The sequence below is a fragment of the Ruditapes philippinarum genome, unplaced genomic scaffold, assembly GCF_026571515.1.
Source record: "Ruditapes philippinarum isolate M1 unplaced genomic scaffold, ASM2657151v2 ctg14318_1_1_1_1, whole genome shotgun sequence".
Taxonomy (NCBI): domain Eukaryota; kingdom Metazoa; phylum Mollusca; class Bivalvia; order Venerida; family Veneridae; genus Ruditapes; species Ruditapes philippinarum.
In genome coordinates, this window is record NW_026864027.1 from 1 (window position 1) to 21,513 (window position 21,513).

General features: G+C 34.2%; 2 protein-coding genes across 2 annotated transcripts; both read right to left on the reverse strand.

Annotated features, from left to right (window-relative positions):
- Nucleotides 1-10: 10 nt before the first annotated feature.
- On the reverse strand, nt 11-9,615 carry LOC132724183 (uncharacterized). Its single transcript, XM_060709000.1, has 2 exons — nt 3,352-9,615; nt 11-3,100 (listed from the first exon to the last, which is right to left on the reverse strand). Exon 2 carries the CDS (start codon nt 1,579-1,581, stop codon nt 460-462), a length of 1,122 nt encoding a protein of 373 aa, XP_060564983.1. The 5' UTR covers nt 1,582-3,100; nt 3,352-9,615; the 3' UTR covers nt 11-459.
- Nucleotides 9,616-12,433: 2,818 nt separating this feature from the next.
- Nucleotides 12,434-14,439, reverse strand: LOC132724185 (uncharacterized). Its single transcript, XM_060709001.1, has 2 exons — nt 13,172-14,439; nt 12,434-12,952 (listed from the first exon to the last, which is right to left on the reverse strand). Exons 1-2 carry the CDS (start codon nt 13,250-13,252, stop codon nt 12,656-12,658), a joined length of 378 nt encoding a protein of 125 aa, XP_060564984.1. The 5' UTR covers nt 13,253-14,439; the 3' UTR covers nt 12,434-12,655.
- Between the last annotated feature and the right edge of the window lie 7,074 nt (nt 14,440-21,513).

A 21,513-nucleotide genomic window follows, 5' to 3' on the forward strand; every position in this document is an offset into this window, starting at 1 on the left:
CATGAAATTCTTATCAATTTTGTAGGTGTACAATTTTTGTATAAATGACAAGATACAAAATGCACGGAATGCACGTGCATCTCGTAACAGATAGTTTGAACTGGTTTACGCTCAATTTTATACATGCCAAAATATTATCAACCCGTTTAATGACGGTAGACAAAAATTGATCAAATTAATACTCTTAATAAAAAAGATAATAAAAGATGAAAATGTGGAGTTAGAAAAGCCGTTAAGTGTATAAGGGGAGACCCATCCAAATTAAGATGAAAGTAGTGTGATTCTGAGTCCATAATAAATCGTTACAACGCCGTACGAAAGAGTGTCCAAAAATCTGTATTTTCTGCGAACTGGACACTGCCATGTTGAATCTCACCAGAAGTCACGGACGAAGTCTTGTACACAAGACTTACATAATCAAACTAAAATTAATTCATACTAATTATAATAATACTAATATTATACTGTGGGTTCAGGGGGAGGCAACCTAGTTAGACTAACTTGTTCGGCAAGCGATTTAGCAAGCTCAATGATTCCTTGTTCAGCGTTAAAACTAGGCACCGGTGCATTAACTGGTAAACCTTGTGAAGAGTAAGTTTCTCTGTGAGAACAAAATGGGCCTGTAGGATGAGACGTGGTACAGGAAGTTGAAAATGCTGGTCCCTCACAATGTGTATGTACAGGTTTGGGATAGAATTCACTTACAGAAGGATTCAGATTTGAACTAGAGATAGTAGAATTAGAAAGTCTGCGAGGAAGACCTAAGACTGGCTGGTCCTGATTTTCTACCTTAATGGAAGGTTCAATAGGATGATTGGTTTGAGATGATTCAAGTCTTTCATCTTTAACAGCAGTGTGTGCGAGAACGTAGTCTTTCGTATAACTGTCTCGGTCGACTGAAGGCAATGTTGGTTTTGCTTCAGACCGGGATGGCTCCTCAAAATCAATGACGTCAGCGTCTATAGCCTCCATATTTGCCTGGGCTAGTTCCAACCCCTTCAAGGCTTTAACACGATCAAATTCCAACTTGGCTTTGGATTCAACATCAAGGTATTTGAGTTTGACCTTTAACTCAGCAGTTTTAGCTGCAAGGTAAGATTTGTTTGATAGTAATGAGTGGTGTGAAGAACTTTCAGAACCTTTGCTTTTGTGTGAATGTTTTGAATTAGAAGAAGAACAAGAACGAAATTCCACACTTGCCACCTTCAACTCACGAAGAATTTCAGAGGTATTGGCCAAAAGCTTACTATGGTCCGCCTCAATTGACTCATATCTTAGCCTAATATTATCTAACTCATCACATTGTGGTAACTCACTTAATTCTGTATACTTATTGCTTAACTCATTCATTATATTGACTAAATTGTCGCGTTCCTTTACTATGAGTTTTGAATCTTCTGTGTCTGATAAATGTATATTTAACTGTTGAGAACAACGATGCCAGCGTGATATCAAAGACCTAATGTCGCGTACGTAAATATCAGTTTTCCACGCAAGACCCTTCTCAGTAGGAATTCTGTCACGTTTTTCAGAAATCTCAATAGACTCTTCCACCTTATCATTCCCCGAACATTCATCCATTTTGCCTATCTTAGGGAGGAGTGTAAGAAACGATACAAAGGTAACGAACAAAAAATGATCACAAGGTACTGAGAGCTCCTTTAGAACTAACAGTACAGTTGCATGTATATGTACAATTGATTTCAAGTTATTTAACTATTTCATGATGTACAAAGGCAATTTCTTAAATGTTAAAGTTGTCGCCCTTTTATGTAATAAAACTGCGGATGACCTAAAAAGGCTAAAAACAGTAAGAAATGCATCAGGTGAAAAAAGAAAAGAAAAAAAAACCTAAAAGATTGTAGCTTACTTAAATGAATTTAAGTTACCTAAAATTTAATCCTTAAACGTATGTTAAGATACTTTCACCTACTAAGTTATACATAAAAAAAATAAAAAATTAGTACACACTACTATTGAAAGGCATTCAATGTGAAGCTAATTCAATGTGATGCGACTGGGCATTCCCTGCCTACATCAAAGTCAACCTAAGATTTCATAATATTATGAGACTCGATCAAATTGCAAACAACGCAAGCAATATGTTGATACAAATACAGATACAATTGTTTTTTTTGCAGTGATGTGGCTGGACATTCCCTGCCTACATCAAAAGTCATATAATCATTTAAGCACAGTCTTTGAATATTTTCTTCTTCATTGACAATAGCCAAAGTGTTGCCAAAGTTTTCTTTGGATGAATTCCATCAAGAAGTAGACTGTAATTTGTAGAGTAACGAGCCTTTCGTCCCTTTGACTTCCGGCTTCTTCGTAAGTCTTCGTTGAACTTGGGAGATGAAGTATTCTGTTCCAAATTCAATTTATCTATAAAACCATTTGCAGTGTCGATGAGTGATGTAAGTTGGTCATCGCTCTCTTTATAAGATGAAGGATTTTCATGTCCTTTTGTTTCGTTCCAGAGTCGAATGGAATAATACGGGATATGAAAAAATGTTAGTTTTACATTAGAGTTTGTGATGAGGTTCTTAATTTTTTGTAAATTTTGTTCTAATGCTTCTGTAGAATTACGTCGCAGTTGGATATATTTTTTACCTTTTACTGTCAAATCGCAGGTGCCGATCCACACATACAAACTAATAAATTGGTGAGTTTTTAATAGAGTTTCAAGATTTTGTTCAATCCATTTAGCAACATCAGATGATTTCCAACCAGCTTTACAAACCCATAAAATTAGATTTTCTGGCCTTGATGACCTTTGAACTGAACTTTCAATATATTTGCCTTTGCTATCAGCAAGTACCACAGGTTTCCAAGTTAAAGAATCTGGTTTGGATGAACTACTCAAGAGTTCAATTGACTTCAACAGTTTACTGTTACTCATTGAATAATCTGATAATTTCGTAAAGACTATCGTTATCGCTGTCTTTGCATGGTGACGACCATCATTGTCAACATCCAAACGTTGAGTTGACCAAGAGTTCGACTGTAAATGTGGCTTGTTTGGGCCCTAGAGTAGACAGAAGACGTTTGTTCGTTGAGATTTTATTTTGCGTTCAAGATCTCCGACGTCTCCGTCGAACTGCAAATACAAACATTACACACATATTCGATCACTAGCAAACAACATACATGTAAAAATGGCATACTTATTTAGTTGATTTCAACTCTTAGATAAAATATCCAGATCAGAAAAGATTAACACTTATCGCGAAAACTTATTACATACTACAATTTGACTGTATATTTTCCTACGTATAGTAAATATGAAATAAATGACAACACACATTAAAGTATCAAAGTAAAAACTTGAAGATATACTAATTAATATACCTCTTTTGGGCTCTATAACGCTCCTATGGATTTACGAAATATGATGGCAAGAAAACAGTGCCAAAAAACGAAGCACGTTTCTAAAGGGAGGCAACTCACACCAACAACTAATAATATGGAACCATATCGTTGTCATCTAGAAATGATTCGAAAATATCGTTGTCATCACTAGCTACACTAAAAATGCATGCGATTTTCTAGACAAACTCATTGGTAAAATTGGAAAAAGTCTGGGGATATTGAAAGGGGTTCTGAAAGCGCTATAAGATTATAGTTTTAAAGGGTTGAAGGAAAATCATCTTGAAAATTTTAAAATGCAAGTTTTAATGTCATTAAAACATGTAGAAAACAGTTGAGCAGGTAAAGAATAATGATCAATTTCATAATTTAATTGTTTTGTCAACTTTGGAGGTATTACATAGTAATAAAGCATTGTAAATATAACATAATATTTTATTAAACTTCCACCCAAGCTACTATGAAATACGTATGCGTTAACTTGTCTGCTTTTATTTAAAAATATATTATATTGATAACACGTTATAAACAACTACAATTAATTATGATAACTCTTATACATAAGCTGCTTTAATTAAATAAGTGACTATTGAGTTGCCTATATCTGTTAAGTTTATATGTAAATTTTTTTATATTTAAAATGATCCTTCAAGTATTTTCTACAAATGTCTACAACAAGTTGCCTATCTTTCTCTGTTTTGTTTCCCCATGGCTACTTGTTTGTCTTATTTGATTGTCTTGATCTGATGAACTATTATCTACTGCATCATCTAACGAAATCTCCTCTTCTACCATTCACAATCTAAAATCACGTTATGAACTACACAGCAAGCTGTGATAACTTCAGGAATTTCTTCCTGCAGATGCATGTCTAAAGACTTTAATCTTCTGAACTTGCATTTTAATAATCCAATGGGTCTTTCCACATCTACTCTTGTAGAGGAATGCACTTTCTTAAATTTCTTTTGAACTATGTCCAAATGTCTATTTATAATCTCGATAAGGCACCAGCATACTGACTGAAAGGGGATATACATGAATCAACAAGAACATGATAATTTTCCCCTAGCCTTTCTATTACCTCAGAAATTGGCTATTCCTATATACTCTGGCATCATGTACTGTTATTATATGCTGAAACCAAGTTCAACAATAATGTCAAATGTGAAAGATACACAACTCACTTGTTTTCTACCAGTGACTATATGGACAAATTAATCATTCTGTAGGAATTTACTCACTAGGCATAAGAATGATCGATTAAACCTAATCACCTGAATGATATCCAAAGTACTCCTTCATATATCAAGAACATTTTAAATGGTTCATTGTAATAAATCTATATCTAGCCTACATTGAATTTATTTCTTGAACAACCATCCAGTGATTACTGCCCCTGACATTTAAGATAGCGTCAACAGGAATATGTGTCGATTCTTATGTGCAACAGATATTTCACAGATTGACATCATTTATGTACTACACTTATGTATGTTACAGGGGGGTTTCTTGTGTGAGATGGATACGGATGGATGAATAACAACTACAATGGTTTCAGCTTCATCTTGATTTATACAGTTTTCTTTTCTACATATAAATTTGACGTGTAATAGCTTTCTTTCAATTCTTTATGACCTAGTCTATAAAAACGTGCCGAAACCAAGAAGAATTTATTAATAAAAAGCATCAACTCATTACAAAAATAATTATTAATACAGCATTACAACATTTCTCATTTTCAACAGTTCACACAATGGTTCAAACAATATCAATGGTTCAAACAATATCAATGGTTCAAACAATATCAATAGATAGCTGAAACAGCATCTTGTCAACTTATTAATTCTAAACAAATATGTTACAAAGTTTAGTTTAATAAATAATAATAATTCAAGTCAACACTTACAAAGGATAAGCTCCTATCGACATATAACATTATAATCTTGGCATGTGCGTCTCTCTCTCATTCCTATATTGTGAAAAATAAAAGTGTACATGCAAATTAGACAGAGTAACAGTAGTTATTCTAACAGCCCTAATATCGATGTAAATAATCTCAATACAATTAAAATAATAACGTGAGACCAAATACTCAACCAAAATCAAACTAAATACATTTGACTTTTTAGAAGGATGGCTAGATATGAATACAAAATTCCTACCTACCATAGATCTATCTGACAGCCTAACCGGAAAGAGAATGAAGCGCTACGTAAGATCAGCTGTTTATATATATTTTTGTGATACGGTGGAACACCACCAAATAGTCAGAATACACCACTAAATTTCCGCACCGCTACATGTACATGGACTTTCATTCATTATTTTACACACAGTTAAATGGTAGCGGCCATATGTATCACTACTAGCACCAACTGTGATATATTATGTATTGAATAACGAAGTGTTGACAGGCCCTCTTTGTTTAATAGTATGTAACACAGTGATGCAGACATGTTAGAATAATGCATGAAGATTTCTTGGACTCATAGTTGTTGGGCAAATAAAGTTATCAAAACAAACCTGTTGATGTGGACTCTGCAGCAGGTGTTGCAGTACTAGACACAACAACTTTTATTGGTCTAATTGCTGGATCCCCAGCCAGAAGTTCTTCCATTGCATCATAGTACTACATGTACTTCTTCCTCTCCCACTCTTCTCGTTGTTGTTGGTGATCTTTATCTGGTTGGTTGAGTAGTAGCCATAACCCAGAATCCTGTGTGTAATGTATCCAAGGGGATAATGGCATGATCCCTGGACATCTGAAATTGGCTGTCTTAGAACGACCAGGCCATGCCTTGACGACGATGTGCTAGATCCCTAACTATTTCCCCATATTTCATTAGTTGAGGAGTTTCGTATGGGTAGTAACCAGAGTAGATTGCTACAAACCTTAAAAAGGCAGTAGTCCATGTATCAATGTTATAGATTTTCTTCGATTTATTGGAGGGCGCTAAACTTAGTTGATCTTTAGAGTTTATTATAAGTAAGTGCAAAACTGGGAGTTTGGTAACCTGTTGTCTGAGGTAGGAGATGTGCAAAGTCTATAAATTTCTTGTGTTTGATCTTTTTGGCAATTGACTTAGGAACAGAATAAGAAATTGGTGTTCAGACTGGTTCCAAAAACCTAACGCTGTGTGTACCTGTCACCAAGCAGGAGTGATTGTTTGTTACATCTGCCATTGGATTCATGTAATCACTCTCCGAATCCAATGAAGCAATCGCAGCTGGACTCTGGTTTGAAACTGAGTCAATTTCACTTTCCGAACTTTCTTCCACATCAATGTGTGTTGTGCTTGGCTTGTGAGAGAGGGATGTAGTTGGAATTGTTTATCCTGATGATATTTTCTTTTGAGCAGAAGATTCTTTAATACCACCATTATCAAGGCTCCGGTTTGATTTACCAAGTTTTGTTTGGTGTGTTTTCCCCTTCTTTGCTTTCTTCATTGCTGTTGTTTGAGGCATGCAACAAGGCATAGTACAAGCACTCACTGTAGCGGAGCGCTTATGTTGATTCATCTGAAAAACATGAATATAGCATAAATGAAACCCATCATATGTTTAACAGAGTGTAAAAGATTAATTGTTCGACAAAAATTATCAAAACTTTGTCAAACTAAAATTGAACATCCAAGCCTTGACCTGTACTGAAGAAGAAAATTGCAATAACAAAGGCTTGTTCAATTTGCACATTTTCCATGAAAAGCAACCTATCAACCAGATCCACTATGTTCATTGTTACAGAAATCAGATCTGTGTCCACTGAATAAAGATCGTTTGTGCCTATAATTATCACTGCTATATCGGGATAAAAATCTGCAACGTCCGTTAAATTGTCCTGTAGAGTGTGTACATGTGCCCCCGAATAGCAGGAATATTGGATTGGATAAGAGGGTAACATGACATTTATTCAAATTAAATTTGAAACTAGCTTTGTCTCTAATGAATCACTTGAAACAAGTCACAAATGAATGTCAAATAATCTGTATAGTTGACGACATTTTGTTTCCAAAATTTTACGTAACCAGGCCGCAAAGCACCAAAATTAAGAACTTTATCATATCCGTGATGCAGTGATCCCAAGTTAATTTAAAACAGTAGTAACTGTGTAAACGTTTACCGTATACATCCAAATGGAAAACAAATGAAAAATTTCTCATATTAAGCAGGAATATGTCTAGCAATATGAAACAAGCAAGAACATTCTGAACAATTTCTTTGTTATGAGGAAGCTGGACGTTGATTGGTGGATAATGATCATGTGTAAGAAGAACACTTTCTGATTGGCTATTAAACTACATAATAAATTAACAGAAAAGCAAAAGTGGTGTTTAATTACCGAACTGATAACTTGTGTTTAAGAAAAGAAAAGTAGCCACAATGACATAAAAGATTTTATCTAGCTATGAAATATATTACAGTGATATCTTCCTTAATTACACTGTTCCAATTGCTAAAAAAGATTAATTTTCCTAAAAGAATCTTTCTCTTTAGAAATACAAATGTAAAAACTGTTGATTTTTTTCCCGAATTAACTCCCCTATGTCTTAACATATTTGCAGAAATAATTTTCCAGACATCTTTCTGTTTGTAACATTGTGAATTTCTCTTTGTTTTCACCATACAAAGAAATAAGAAGTAAAACAGCCTCATGTTTCCAGGTGATAGCTGCAAATAAAAAAATTTGCTTAGTGGAAAGAAAGGGCCGTTATGATAGACGATCACTCAATCCCATACAAATAGATTCAGTGTATGTACTAGCATGAAGTTCCGCAAAACTTAAAGATGGCTCACACTGGCAAAGTTGTTATTTCATTTGTTATTAATTAAACCAAAGAAATGCATGAATAACATAAAATACTAACACTGAAATACTAACATATTTCAGTTGTTAAATAAACCAATAAATGCATGAATAAATAAAAATACTAACGCCAAAACACTAACATATTTAAATCATAACTTAATAAATTCTAAAACAAAATAAACAGATAACTCATTAACTGTCAACATGATTCTCAGCATGTAAGAAAAACATGCATTTGTGATGAAAGTTTTATAGCATGTTGTAATTGTAAAAAATCTATGTTATTTGAACCATTTGAGCATGTTAACATAATTAAACAAGGATGTACATGTAGACTCAATAGTTCTAAAAACAAAAACATCAGTCACATATCACAAAGTTGATGCTATTCACACAATAACATTTCACTATGTTTACATCAATTATTTACTAGCGTAGATAATTGCACCACGTAAACTACGGTAGTAACGCAGCATTCCGTCATCATTAAAATGTACACCATCACAGAAAATAGGCTGAGTTGGATATTTCACCCCAGATATCTTCCAGTACAAAATGTCACAGTGACGACATTCGTCTTTTAACATCTTGTTTACTTGGACCAAAGTACGTGTTAAATAATCGATCGAAGAGATGTGACAAGGATCACCACAAATTGAACATTATATCGTGCATGCCATGTGATTGCCAAATTCACTACCTTCAGCGAAATTTATCACAGACATCTCTTCGTGAATCTAAATTGTTTCCTCCAAAATGTAACACCAACACTTTTGGCCTGAATGTAGCAATGCTCCTTTCCCAGCGAGTAACATGGACTCAGTTGTTGACACATCCACCCGATATTCCATGCAAATTAATCGGCGGATAATTGTTCAGATTAAATAAATTATTTGCATTGTGTTGTCAAACTAAATAATTTTGAAGTCTGTTGATATGAGATGTACCTAATACCAACATACACATCTTTTAAACAATATATAGTCAGTATTTCAGCGTTACTTAAATGTTGAATTTCGTCGATCAGCAATGAGCAGATGAGACACTTGCAAGTACAACAAAACATTAACCCGTTATCTCTGTGTTTTTAACAATTTCTTTTTCTTATCTTTTTGTTAATACAAAATGGCTGCTAATTGATGTTAATGTACTAACTAAAAACTGTCCGATAAGATTCTATCCAGACAGCAGGTTAACACCCGTTTGCTATTGCAATACCAGACTGTAGGCTAACACCACTATATTTCTTGAATACAATAATATGTCACATCCATAAATGTATTTATTTAAAATAAATGATAATTTATATGTTACACTAAATAAAGCATAGATTTTAATGTATGTTTGTTTATACATGGCAATCATGTAATTTCTTCACCCAAACGGTGTGATCAACCGTATCTTAAAATAACATACCGTGAGACAGTTTAGAGTGTGTTAATTAAGAAATAATATATCACAAACTGTGATTTTATTGCTCAATAACATCACTGTTTGGAGTTCGGATGCGGGGAATTATATCACGAGGGCGTAGCCCGAGTGATATAATGATGCGCATCCGAACGACAAACAGTGATGTTATCAAGCAATAAAATCATCGATTTGGATATATTATTTCGATTCTAACACGACATCAACAAATAAATGCTGCCGTACATGTTAATTAGCTAAATTGCGTCTGATTTGTTTCCGTACTTATTGTCAGCGCGTCACATTTTTAGTGGTTACGTCACGTGTATAATGATTACGTCACATGTCTAAATATAGAACGTCAAACAGTGATTTTATTGCATAATAACACACACTTTCGGTTCTTCTATGTTCAATAGGGAAAAATGCGGGTCGTGTTAGAATTCAGCATATAAGATGAAGAAGAAAAAAGTTCACATGCTATTTCAAATTTTACCACTTAAATTTGTCACTTTGAAATTACATAGGCGAGAGAAAACAAGATAAAATCATGGCCTTTAAGACCTGGACAACTAAAATTAGTATATTTGATGTTACCTATTGCTTTCAGTGTTTGACCAAATGTTTTCTGGGTGCTGCTGCAAGTGGTGTTTGAAGTTATTTTGTCTCTTTTATTTCTTCTGGCAGTGAGGACAGATTACCTTATTGTTGTTAAGTAAAGGTATTTTCTGTTTATGTGACCCCCACATACTGTAATTCACAAGAAAATGGTAGTTTTTGAAACATAAAGGTGTTTTCTGTTTATGTGAACCCCACAGACTGTAATTCACAAGAAAATGGTAGTTTTTGAAACATAAAGGTGTTTTCTGTTTATTTGAACCCCACATACCGTACTTCATGGGAAAATGGTAGAGCTTTTGAAATATTGTCTGCCATAATTTGTGGTGCAATCTTTGTTGTTGCTGTTTTTCCAGGAGTCCAACTCGGTCATAATCTTTATTCATTCATGTTGATTTTAATTATTTGATCCCCACTCTTATAATATTTGCTGAGCCGTGTTGAGAAACAAACTGCTGCTCGTTGTACACACATAATGCATTGGTTTTAGGCATTCCACTTATCGAATTTTGTTCTGACCCGACTAACAATCCAAGCGCCTCAATCTCTGCCTCTGCTTCAGCGATATTCTTTCTTTCCTTAAAAAGTTCTAGTTGGGTTTGTAGTTCTATTTTCTTTCTTGCTGTTTCAGCCGCAATTACACGTTCTTTCTCTTCCAGTAGTGCAGCTTCTCTCTTTATTTTCGCTTCTGTTTCTGCAAATGAAATTCCAGCTTTTAATGCTTCAGCGTATGCCTGTTTTGCTCGAAGTACACATGAGGAGTTCGATAAAACTGAACTAAACGATATATATCAAGTCGCATATGACAATCTTGTATAATTCAAACATTTAATACAGTATTTTATTTTAATTATTTTACCTCTTTGGGCCTATAAACGCAATAAAGTTTTTGCACATTCAGGAAATGTGTTTACAAATGGCACAATGAAATAAGGGTAATAATTTGTCTTAATACAGGAGAATAAAATATGGTAACAGGTCCATGCCGTCATATTTTATAAAATAGCTGCTTTTTTTGCCAAAACAGAAGATATTACTTTTACATTGAGATCATACATTGAAAAGATACTATATAAGATGTTAATTAGCAACAAAAAATTGTTTGTATTTTTCTGATTTATCATGAAAATCAGTTTTTTGCTTCCCCTGAAAAGTTTACTTTTTGTACTTTCGGCATTTTATAGTGAGACCATCGATATATAAGACACCATGGAACGATTTTACACCAGTCCTATCCCGATTTAGATTTTATATATTTTGCACTATAAATGAAGAAAATTAAAAAACAAACAGGCAATGTTTAAGTGACACACGTTTGCAAACAATTATTTTATAATAAAGTACAGTAAAAACTCTGAAAACCGGACCCTGTGCGGACTTGACCAAAAGTACGGTTTTCAGAGGATTCCGGTTTTCAGAGGTTTTATACATTCATTGATAATTATAATGTGTTTGAACAATGACATTGTTCAATCATTTTGTATTTACTTTTCAACACTTTTGTCTAAGTCATATTTTAAGTTCTTTTTGCAATAAATGTCTTAAGTAATTTTATTATGCAAATCCATGAATATAATTCAGAAAATCAGAAATTAAAACACCACATTGTCTGAAATATATCATAATATCTTTTTCATTAGCTTTGAAATATGTTATTAATGGTATTTATTTAGTATTACTATTTTTGCCTATAAATGATATCAAAACAAAGATAACTTCATGATCAAAATTTAAAGCAAAACAGGAATCATTTTAAAAACAGTTTCTGAACTCTTTTAGACCTTTTATATAAAAAAAATCATAACACATTAAAAACATTTTTGAAAAACATGAGGAAAAGCACAAATATGATGAAAGAGCTATAATTTAATTGACAATAAGAAATTAACATACACTGACAAGTGTTTTCACACCTGCATAGATAAAAGGAGATGACCATAACCTGGTATTTGAACATGTCACCTGTTGAGATTATGTTTAGATCAACATTAAAATACACAGAAAGTTGACACTTTAAATTGCTGTCCGGTTTTCAGAGGATTTTTAATGCATGTTTAGCATTAGAAACCATAAAAAATCGTCCGGTTTTCGGAATTCAGAGGTTCCGGTATTTAGAGGATTTTTTTTCAATGAACATATAGGGAGAAAATACGGGACTTTTAAAATGGTCCGGTTTTCAGAGGATTCCGGTTTTCAGAGGGTCCGGTTTTCAGAGTTTTTACTGTATATACAAAAAGACATTGTGAAATAGATTATTTACAACATATTCTTATAAAAAAATCATATATATATATTATCGTACAAACACATACAAACCATTGAATGTATACATTTATATAATTATAGACCACAAAACACATGTACAAAATATTTGAATGTCTCTCACAAGTTTACACAGAATAGGGATCTCTCTGGCTTCCCTGAACAACAGTTCCACTAACAGATAGAATGCTAGATTTCCCTTCTTAGTGTGTCGGTTGAGTCTTGCGTGCCAGCCCTCCACATCATTGTTGGTTCTGATGGTTCTCCCGAAGACTGACCACGCTGAAACTGGCCACATCTCACTGGCTTCACCCAAGTATTTTCCACATAATTGAAGAATTGATCAAGACGGCTGTTGTTGGTCCTGTTCATGGTCTTCATCTTCAGCTTCTCAAAGGCTTTTTGGATGTCTTCTGCTGGCAACAGTGGTAGAACGAAAAGTTTCCTCATTAGTTGATGTATAGCGTCTTGGTCGCTGTAAACTATCTGGAAAAAAATAAAATATAATTACGTATATAATAATATTAGGCACTTCAAAATTAAAACGTGTGAAAAACTGCATTGACAAGGATGTCGTTGTTCTTTCTTACCTGCCAGAACACGATTTAATTTGGTAAAAATTTACTTTAAATACGGTATTGTTTTTATTTATAGCCCCCCTTCTAATCAGCACCCCCTGGGTGAAAAATGAAAAGAAAATCTTACCAGACTTGAAAGTTTTAATATCCGAAGTGTATTTAAAAAATAAACAGAAAAAAAGTAACCGTTGTAACTTCCAAGTAACATTCAACTTTCATTTTGAATGCATTCGTGTATGTTTTCTTTTTCTGGCCTTGCCCAGAAGAAGTGCAACCTTCCATTGTGTATTGATTAAATCATTAAATCAAGTTGTTTACAACACAGGTAAACTGATGCCTGTTACATCATAATTTCCCCGCCAGAGCACTTGACAAGTTTATCTCGGTCAGCGACTACCGTATTGTCTACAATAATTTTGTGCTGCTTATTTATCGTATGTGAACAAGGGGTTTGTAGGACGAATATAGTCTGAGATTTTTAGATAATTTTATGCAAATGTGCTTCTAGCTTCTAATTAATGTCAAATATTTGTTGCATTTATTATTAGAAAATCTTGTAAATACATCCTGAAATAACAAATAATTATATATATAAAAGGAATAAATGTCTGGTCCGAAGTGTCCCCATCATGGTCCAAAATGACCAAAATTCTGGTCCGCAGTGCCTGGTCCTAAATGTCCGTGGTCCCTAATACAACCCATAATGCATTAGCGAACAACAACAACACCTGTCAAGGTTTATTGAGTAAAATTACATGCAACTTCCTAGCTAACTGTATCCTGTTTACAAGAAAATATGTAAACAATTGATGAAATAAATCATTAATCTTTATAATTCTGACATTATTTATGGTTGTCAGTCTCTCAAATTAACAAAAAAAACATTTACCGGTACATGCAAAATGTAAACAATGCGGCTTAGAAAAGGTCCAGCCACATGTTCTTTAACTATTGCATCAGATATTTTATCATATACAATTAAAGGATTTTCTCGTACAGATTTAAGGTTGTTTGCAGAACAAGAAGTACGTGAACCATTGTAAGGAATGGTGAAGCCATGAGTAAACCATCTAAAAAAAAAATTTCACTTTTGTCATAGCAAGTTGACCAATATGCAAGTTTATCGGCTTAAATAGGGGCTGTGGGAGCCATTGAGAAATTTGATATAGCCCAGGAGTGGGAATCATTTTTAGATGTGACTGTTTTGATTGAATGACTTGATGGTTTTGAGGCGGTATCATTCTTTGGCAGGGGACACAATTTTTTTGGGTGTGGCCCGAAACACTTCTTGCAGGCATGCTGGTAGATGCATTGTTGCCTGGAACAGATGCCTTTGTTGTTATTAAAGCATGGTTTGGAAGATGAAGTTTGCTTGGTTGAAACGAAAGGGTCAGGATGATAGATGATCACTCAATCCCATACAAATAGATTCAGTGTATGTACTAGCATGAAGTTTCACAAAACTCAAAGATGGCTCGCACTGGCCAAGTTTACGGAATGTTCTGTCATAGTAAAAGACTGCCTGGTCCCAAGCTCTCTGGGCTAAACGTCGAATATGCTCCATATATTGCATGAGGAATGGTACCAACAAGTGTTGGCTTTCTGTTAGTATTGAGATATATTTATGAAATGCTGTATTCCATTGGTTCAGAGAGACTATGCGTTTATGCTGAGGCAATTTTTGCAAAGCGACTGTGCCATTTGTACTCTCCACTAATCTGAAAGAGTCGTTGCTTTCTGTCTCTTCGGCTAATGAGGCCAGATCTTTATACTCATTTGCCCAAATTCGGCCCATCAGTTTGGAATCTATTCCTAAAAGAAAGGATGGGGGGAGTGTGAAAATGAGTCTTTAACTGGCCTGGTAGCTGTAACGAGATGTTCCTGAGGTTGTTGCTCTGGATGCATGGCACCATTCACCATGGCACCATCATGGCTCTCTTGTTTTCGCTTCTGTTTCAGCAAATGAAATTCTAGCTTTTAATGCTTCAGCATTTGCCTGTTTTGCTATAAGTACACATGAGGAGTTTGACTTTCAACTACTTATAGATCTCTTTGTAACTGATGCAAGTATGTCCTGGTTCAAGGTGTCAATGTGGGTGGAGACTTATACCAGTTTTGACATTATATCTGACTTTTCTTTAACTTTTAGCATCAGTGCATTGCTTTCTTAAGTTTTAGTTGCCTCTAAATACTGATTAAAATCTGAATTTGTCATTATTGAATATCAATCTTACCTCAAGGTAGGTGACTGCTTTGACACATATTCTCTTTCTCCTCACAAATTAGCTTTAAATCATCGGCACATTCATCTAATCTTCTATGGAACCTAGCAACTTTTTCCTCATAATTCTCCATGGCTTCCTCAGTGAGTTTTCTAATGTGTTTAGACATAAAAACATGGTCTTTTGTGGTTTCAATGTTCTTGCTCAAAGACTACTTATCACTGTTAGAATTTCCAGATGAATATTGTGACAATTTCCTTGGTGACCCAGGGGGTAGAACAGTCTGACCTGGTCTTTACTGCCTAAAATATAATAATACACTGTCCACGAAGGCAAAATAGGCCATTATACTTTTTCAAAATGAAATTATTATGTCGTTTTTACAAATCTACATTATTCCAAGAGCAAGAGAACATGGCTGTTACTTCATAATAGCAAAATAACCAGAACAATGTGGAGAGTTAAACAGAAGTTTATTTCCCACTGTAGGTCAACGCAACTCCGTCAAACTGTAATTACAATTTACAGTACATTGATAAATTTCAGATTCATTTATAAGTTAGTATTTAATAAATTGCAGACTTCCACAATCAATACAATTAACATAGTATCCAAAGCATTTCTTATCCGAATGTTAATGAGGAATAATACAGCAGTTATATGCACTGAATGTTCTGTAACATTTTAATTTACCTCTTTAATCCCACTGATCCGCTATTTGAAGAAATAAAAGAAAGTTTGGAGACGTCATTTTGGCGCAACAGATTTCCCACAAAACAGACTACTCAATACACACTGAACAAAAAATAATCTAATTCCAAATATTAATTGAGTTAATCGAGTTAGGTTCGCTTTAGTGGGCCTGCAGCCACAACAGGTACTGGGTAATAGCCAAGCCAGCGTCGAGACCCGTTTACAAAGTGAATGCGGTACCACTGAGTTCCATCATAACTAGCTCCTATTATTTTAACATTATCGGAAATAGCATCCATTTTTTTCAGCCTCAATTAAAATTATGGATGCAGGTGGTTGCATATTTGGCTCATTTTCTGCAGAGGCTCATTGCTCTTCTGTTGAGAAGTATCTTAAGTCATACCATTCTCCTTTTGTGAATCAGACAGCGGCATCTGAACCGTCTGATTATTATTTGGCTTTGATTTCAAGAATGTAAGCCTAACGTACAAAGCGTATAGGCCATGTACACCGCGTATAGGCCATGTACACCACGTATACCCAATGTACAAAGCGTATAGGCCGTTTACACCACGTATACCCAATGTACAAAGCGTATAGGCCATGTACACCACGTATACCCAATGTACAAAGCGTATAGGCCGTTTACACCAAGTATACCCAATGTACAAAGCGTATAGGCCGTTTACACCACGTATACTCAATATACAAAGCGCATAGGCCGTTTACTCCACGTATACACAATGTATCATCGGTTATATATGGCCCAGTGTATACACCAAATTTTGTACACGAAGTGTACGCCCTGTACAGGGCGTATGCATATACGATCTGTACAGGGCGTATGCCTAATGTACAAAGCGTATAGGCCGTGTACACCACTGTACAGGTCGTATACTTCGTGTACAAAATTTGGTGTATACATTGGACCATATATCACTGATGATACATTGTGTATACTTGGTGTAAACAGCCTATACGCTTTGTACATTGGGTATACATGGTGTAAACGGCCTAAACGCTTTGTACATTGGGTATACGTGGTGTAAACGGCCTAAACGCTTTCTACATTGGGTATACGTGGTGTAAACGGCCTAAACGCTTTGTACATTTCTTATACTTGGTGTACACGGTTTATACGCTTTGTACGTTACTCCAGAGCATGCGGGAAATACAATGATTTCCTTGATAGGGCATCGCCTCTGACAAGGAAACTGCTTTCCCAGGGTTATGTTGCTCAAAGGTTGTTGATGTCTCTTAAGAAGTTCTAAGGAAGGCATCATATGCTCGTGGACAAATATGAGATTTCGATCTCACAGATGAGTAGAGATGTCGGTTTGTCATAGGGATTTTTTACTCCCTGAACCGGATTTGACAATCCTAGACGTTCACTTGGCTTTGGCGACGAGTGTGCTACCGCAAGCAGGAACTGCTTACTCTTCCGGAGCACCTGAGTTCACTCTCACTTTTGTGTGAGAGTTCGCTTTGTCAGCTGGCGTTTGGGTGTGTTCTGTGTTTATCTGTTTTGTGATTGTCTTCTGTGTGTATTGGTTTTGTCTTCGTTTCAATGGATTTATGAGATCTGATAGCCCCTTTGGTACTCCTTGCTTTTTTATAGTAATAAAATATGTTTATTAACACAGAAAAAGTCTCAAATGCATTATAATATTTTATTTGGAAAATAATAAAACATTTGTTCAATTACATAGCATTATCAATCAGATGTGACATATCGACTAACTATTGTTTCCGTTCCCGTCTGTAGATTTTCCACAGTCTTTCTGGAAAAACTCTGGAAAATAACTGATTTTCCATGAATTTCCATGAATTTTCATGGAAACAAGCTTTTTTCCACAGTATTTACAGAGTACTCTGGAACAATTTTCATGGAGAACTCTGGAACTTGACTTTTTCATCAAAGAAATAACCATGAAACAGTTCTGGAAACTCTGGAAAGTTAACACTTAGACAATTTTCAAGGAGTTTTACTCTGGAAAACACTTAGTCATTTTTTAGAAAGTTTTGGACTTAGGAAATTTTCATTTTATTTCTGCATTTACATATACTTCACTTAATACATTTAACTAAAATATTTTTTCCTAAGTAGTCATAAATAATCTTTTTCAATTATTAAGACAGTTTTCTGGTTTTAAGACATAATAAAAAAAAAAGACAATTTAAAATATGGCATTAACACAATGTTGAACAACAAGAACAAATGAATTTAATTACTTAGCATTGAGATTGGTCAACATGTGTACTCATTGTAATTAAAAGTAGCAGTTAGCAAAATAAACACTTATAGTTAAACAAAATGAAACCTTAATAACCCCCTCAAGAGCTCAACTGTTTCTTTTTTTATTGCAAAAAAAAAAAAAGCTTATAAAAAACACATGCAACTCCATTGCCACACTTTGGCATTAAAAATGCATTTAGGTATTTTTTTCATTTAACTCTCATTATTTTCAAGGTATCTCATATCAAGCCTCAGATCTGAGAGGTTCATAATTATATATTACCCTTAGTTGGAAAAAATAAATACACAATTAAAGAGAAACAACTAAATTTAAGAACAAATGTAATTGTTATGCACTTATGTTTCTTTATTATTAAAATTGATGATAAATTTATTATGTGTATCTCTATTGAAGTATATAATTATTTATCTATATATTCATCCTGTGTAGAGGTAACTTATGTATAGTGATTAATTTCTGAACATTCAAATCAGCATCAGCCACAATGTAAATATTTATGAGCCCTCAAGTGGAACCAACTGTTTTTCATAAACACCAAAAGTTAAACTCACCTATCTGATATAAGAGAATAGAAAGAGGTAAAGTAGGTTTACAACCTACTATATTACACTGTAGTTCCCAAGTAACTTAATACCCTTGCAGAACAAATCACAGGTCAGAACACTCCTTCCAGGCGGGTCATTTAAACAGAAAGCATTGAAATATAATTTATAAGTGACTAACTGCTTAAAAGTTATAACTTGAAAAAAATTATGTTTGAGCATTGAATATTATATCAAATGAGTTTAAACTGGACAAATTTACAAAAAGTTTTCTGGAAATATGAACTTTTTTTAAACATGTGTATTTCATGATTCAGTGAAAATGGAGGGAACTACATTTGTATATCATTGTATATATAACCATTTCTAACAGTAAGTACAAATGTATTTTTATTTTTTAAAACTTATTATTTTAGTTTTTTCAAATTTTCTTTTGCAAGTATACACTGTTTTAGTGATTGTATTTTACATACATGTAACTTTACAATATCAATAGTTAGGGAAAATCTTTTTCATTTTTGAATAATGGCGGCGAAAATTTTAAATCAGAGATTATAATTTTCCATTCAAAATATTTGTGATTGAAACAGATTTCCATATCAAGCAATGAATTTCCAAATTCACATTTTTTAAAATTCATATGCCTTAATTGTAATTTCTGTTACTCATGTACATATGTTTTATTTTTCAAACATATTAGGTTGCAAACTTTCAAGTCTTGGTCACATGAGATGTTTCCTCCTCAAGATATCAGAATCAGGGAAAATGAATAAATGTACTGTTTGAATACAGAATGCTTACAGAACTATCCTGTAATATTTAGTTTGTTTTGTTGAAAAAAGTCGAAGTAACATGTTTTCATATAAAATGCATATGCTATTTTCCAAAACAGTCTGAACAAAATGTTGCTCTTTATGCATAATTATATTATTGTTATACTGACTCCACTTGAACAACACATCTCAAACTTTCAGTGGTAATTAAGTACTTGTGAAGATCATTAAGTAATTTAAACTGCCATTACTATAAAGTTGTCATTACATAGCTATAGAAAAGCAGGGAAATAATTGACACAAGTTTATCATTAATGTTGATTTTTGACCAAAAAAAAAAATATTTTCATCAAAAGCATGTATTTACTTTATAACTCTGTGCTGATATTCTGCAAAAAATCATTGAATTGAAAGTTTTCCATCTTAAACTTTTTTCACCCTTTTGTGTTTTTTATCAATCCTGTTTAAACAATACTAATTATATTGACATTGTGCATATAACACAAGTACATGCATTTATATACAATTAATTCATATTTTTCAGTATCCATCAGAGAGGTCACACCCAACAAGTCAAGAAGATGTTGTATCATGCGAAGTGAAGGATATATACATGTGTTCTAGATGGATGTTTAAATTACATTGTTTGAATAAAACACTCTGACTTCAAAATAATTATGAAATGTGCAAATTAACTATAAGTGTTTGAATTCTTGATGACTAAGTGCTTTTTTTGGATATGCATAATAAAAAACATTTAAATGCAAATTAAAAGGTCATTTAATTTTTATTATGGCAACCATCATTTCAGTAATCCCAAAATGTTCCAGAGTGAATTCCATAAGTATTTCCAGAATTATTTCAAGGCTAATGGGCATCTTACCCCATATCCTATTTTTAACTGCGGAACTTTTTCCACAGCGGCTCCGGGGAACATTTTCCAGAGTAACTCCGGAACATTTTTCCAGAGTAACTCCGGAACATTTTCCAGAGTAACTCCGGAACATTTTCCAGAGTCACTCTGGAACATTTTTCCGGAGTAGAATGTCATTTTAGCAGAACAATTTCCAAGAGTTGCTTTGAAGACTCCAGAACATTTTCATGGAAAACTCCGGAAAAGTTTTATAAAAAAGCTCTGGAAATTCATGAAGAAAGTACATGAAAATTCACGATTTTTTTTTCAGTTTTCTTTGAACAACTCCGGAAAACTAGTCCGAATTATCCAGAGTTGGCAATTTCCATGAAAATTCCGGAAGTTTTCATGGAAATTCATGGAAAATGTACGGACGGGTTGTCAGTAAGAAACTGTACCATTTTAACCTATTAATAATCATCAAGTTTCAACAAAACTGAAAAGACATGAGAAGTGCACCATCATGACCCCATTTCCACACTACAAATAAACTAACTATTTATTTCCTTGTCAGTAATAAACTTAACCATTAACCTCTTATGGGGCCGGTCTCAGAGGTAGTACCACCTATGAAGGTGGTATAATGGTGATGTCCTTGTCGTTTATCTGAACAATGCCATTTATATAGTGATGTCTTTCTATATGTTTTATCAGTGCTTGTCCACTAATAAGAGGTCGTTTGTTGCAACGACAGATGCATGTCACACCTGGATGATCTCGATACATATTCTTAATCCATGTTCTCCATGAACAATCTAATAAGTTTTTTGCTCCAAATTTGCCTTCAGCAGTTCTTTGCTGCTCTACAGCGCCCTTCTCCTTATTCCCCTCCTGGAGTTTATCCCAGAGCTTTTCACCATATTTTTTCAGTGGGCGAGGCGGCTGGGGGCCGGTCTCAAGAGGTAGACGACTACCCCTGTGGGGGAGGCCGTGGACTGGTCTCAGAAGTTGAAGGCCCTGAAGTCAAAAAATTCTCTATTAGTCCAACGTCCAACTAGAACTGTAAGCCACAGGCTAACTAATACCCCCAGCTCCCCAATTCGGTTGAAGTTAAAGAAAATCATTTGC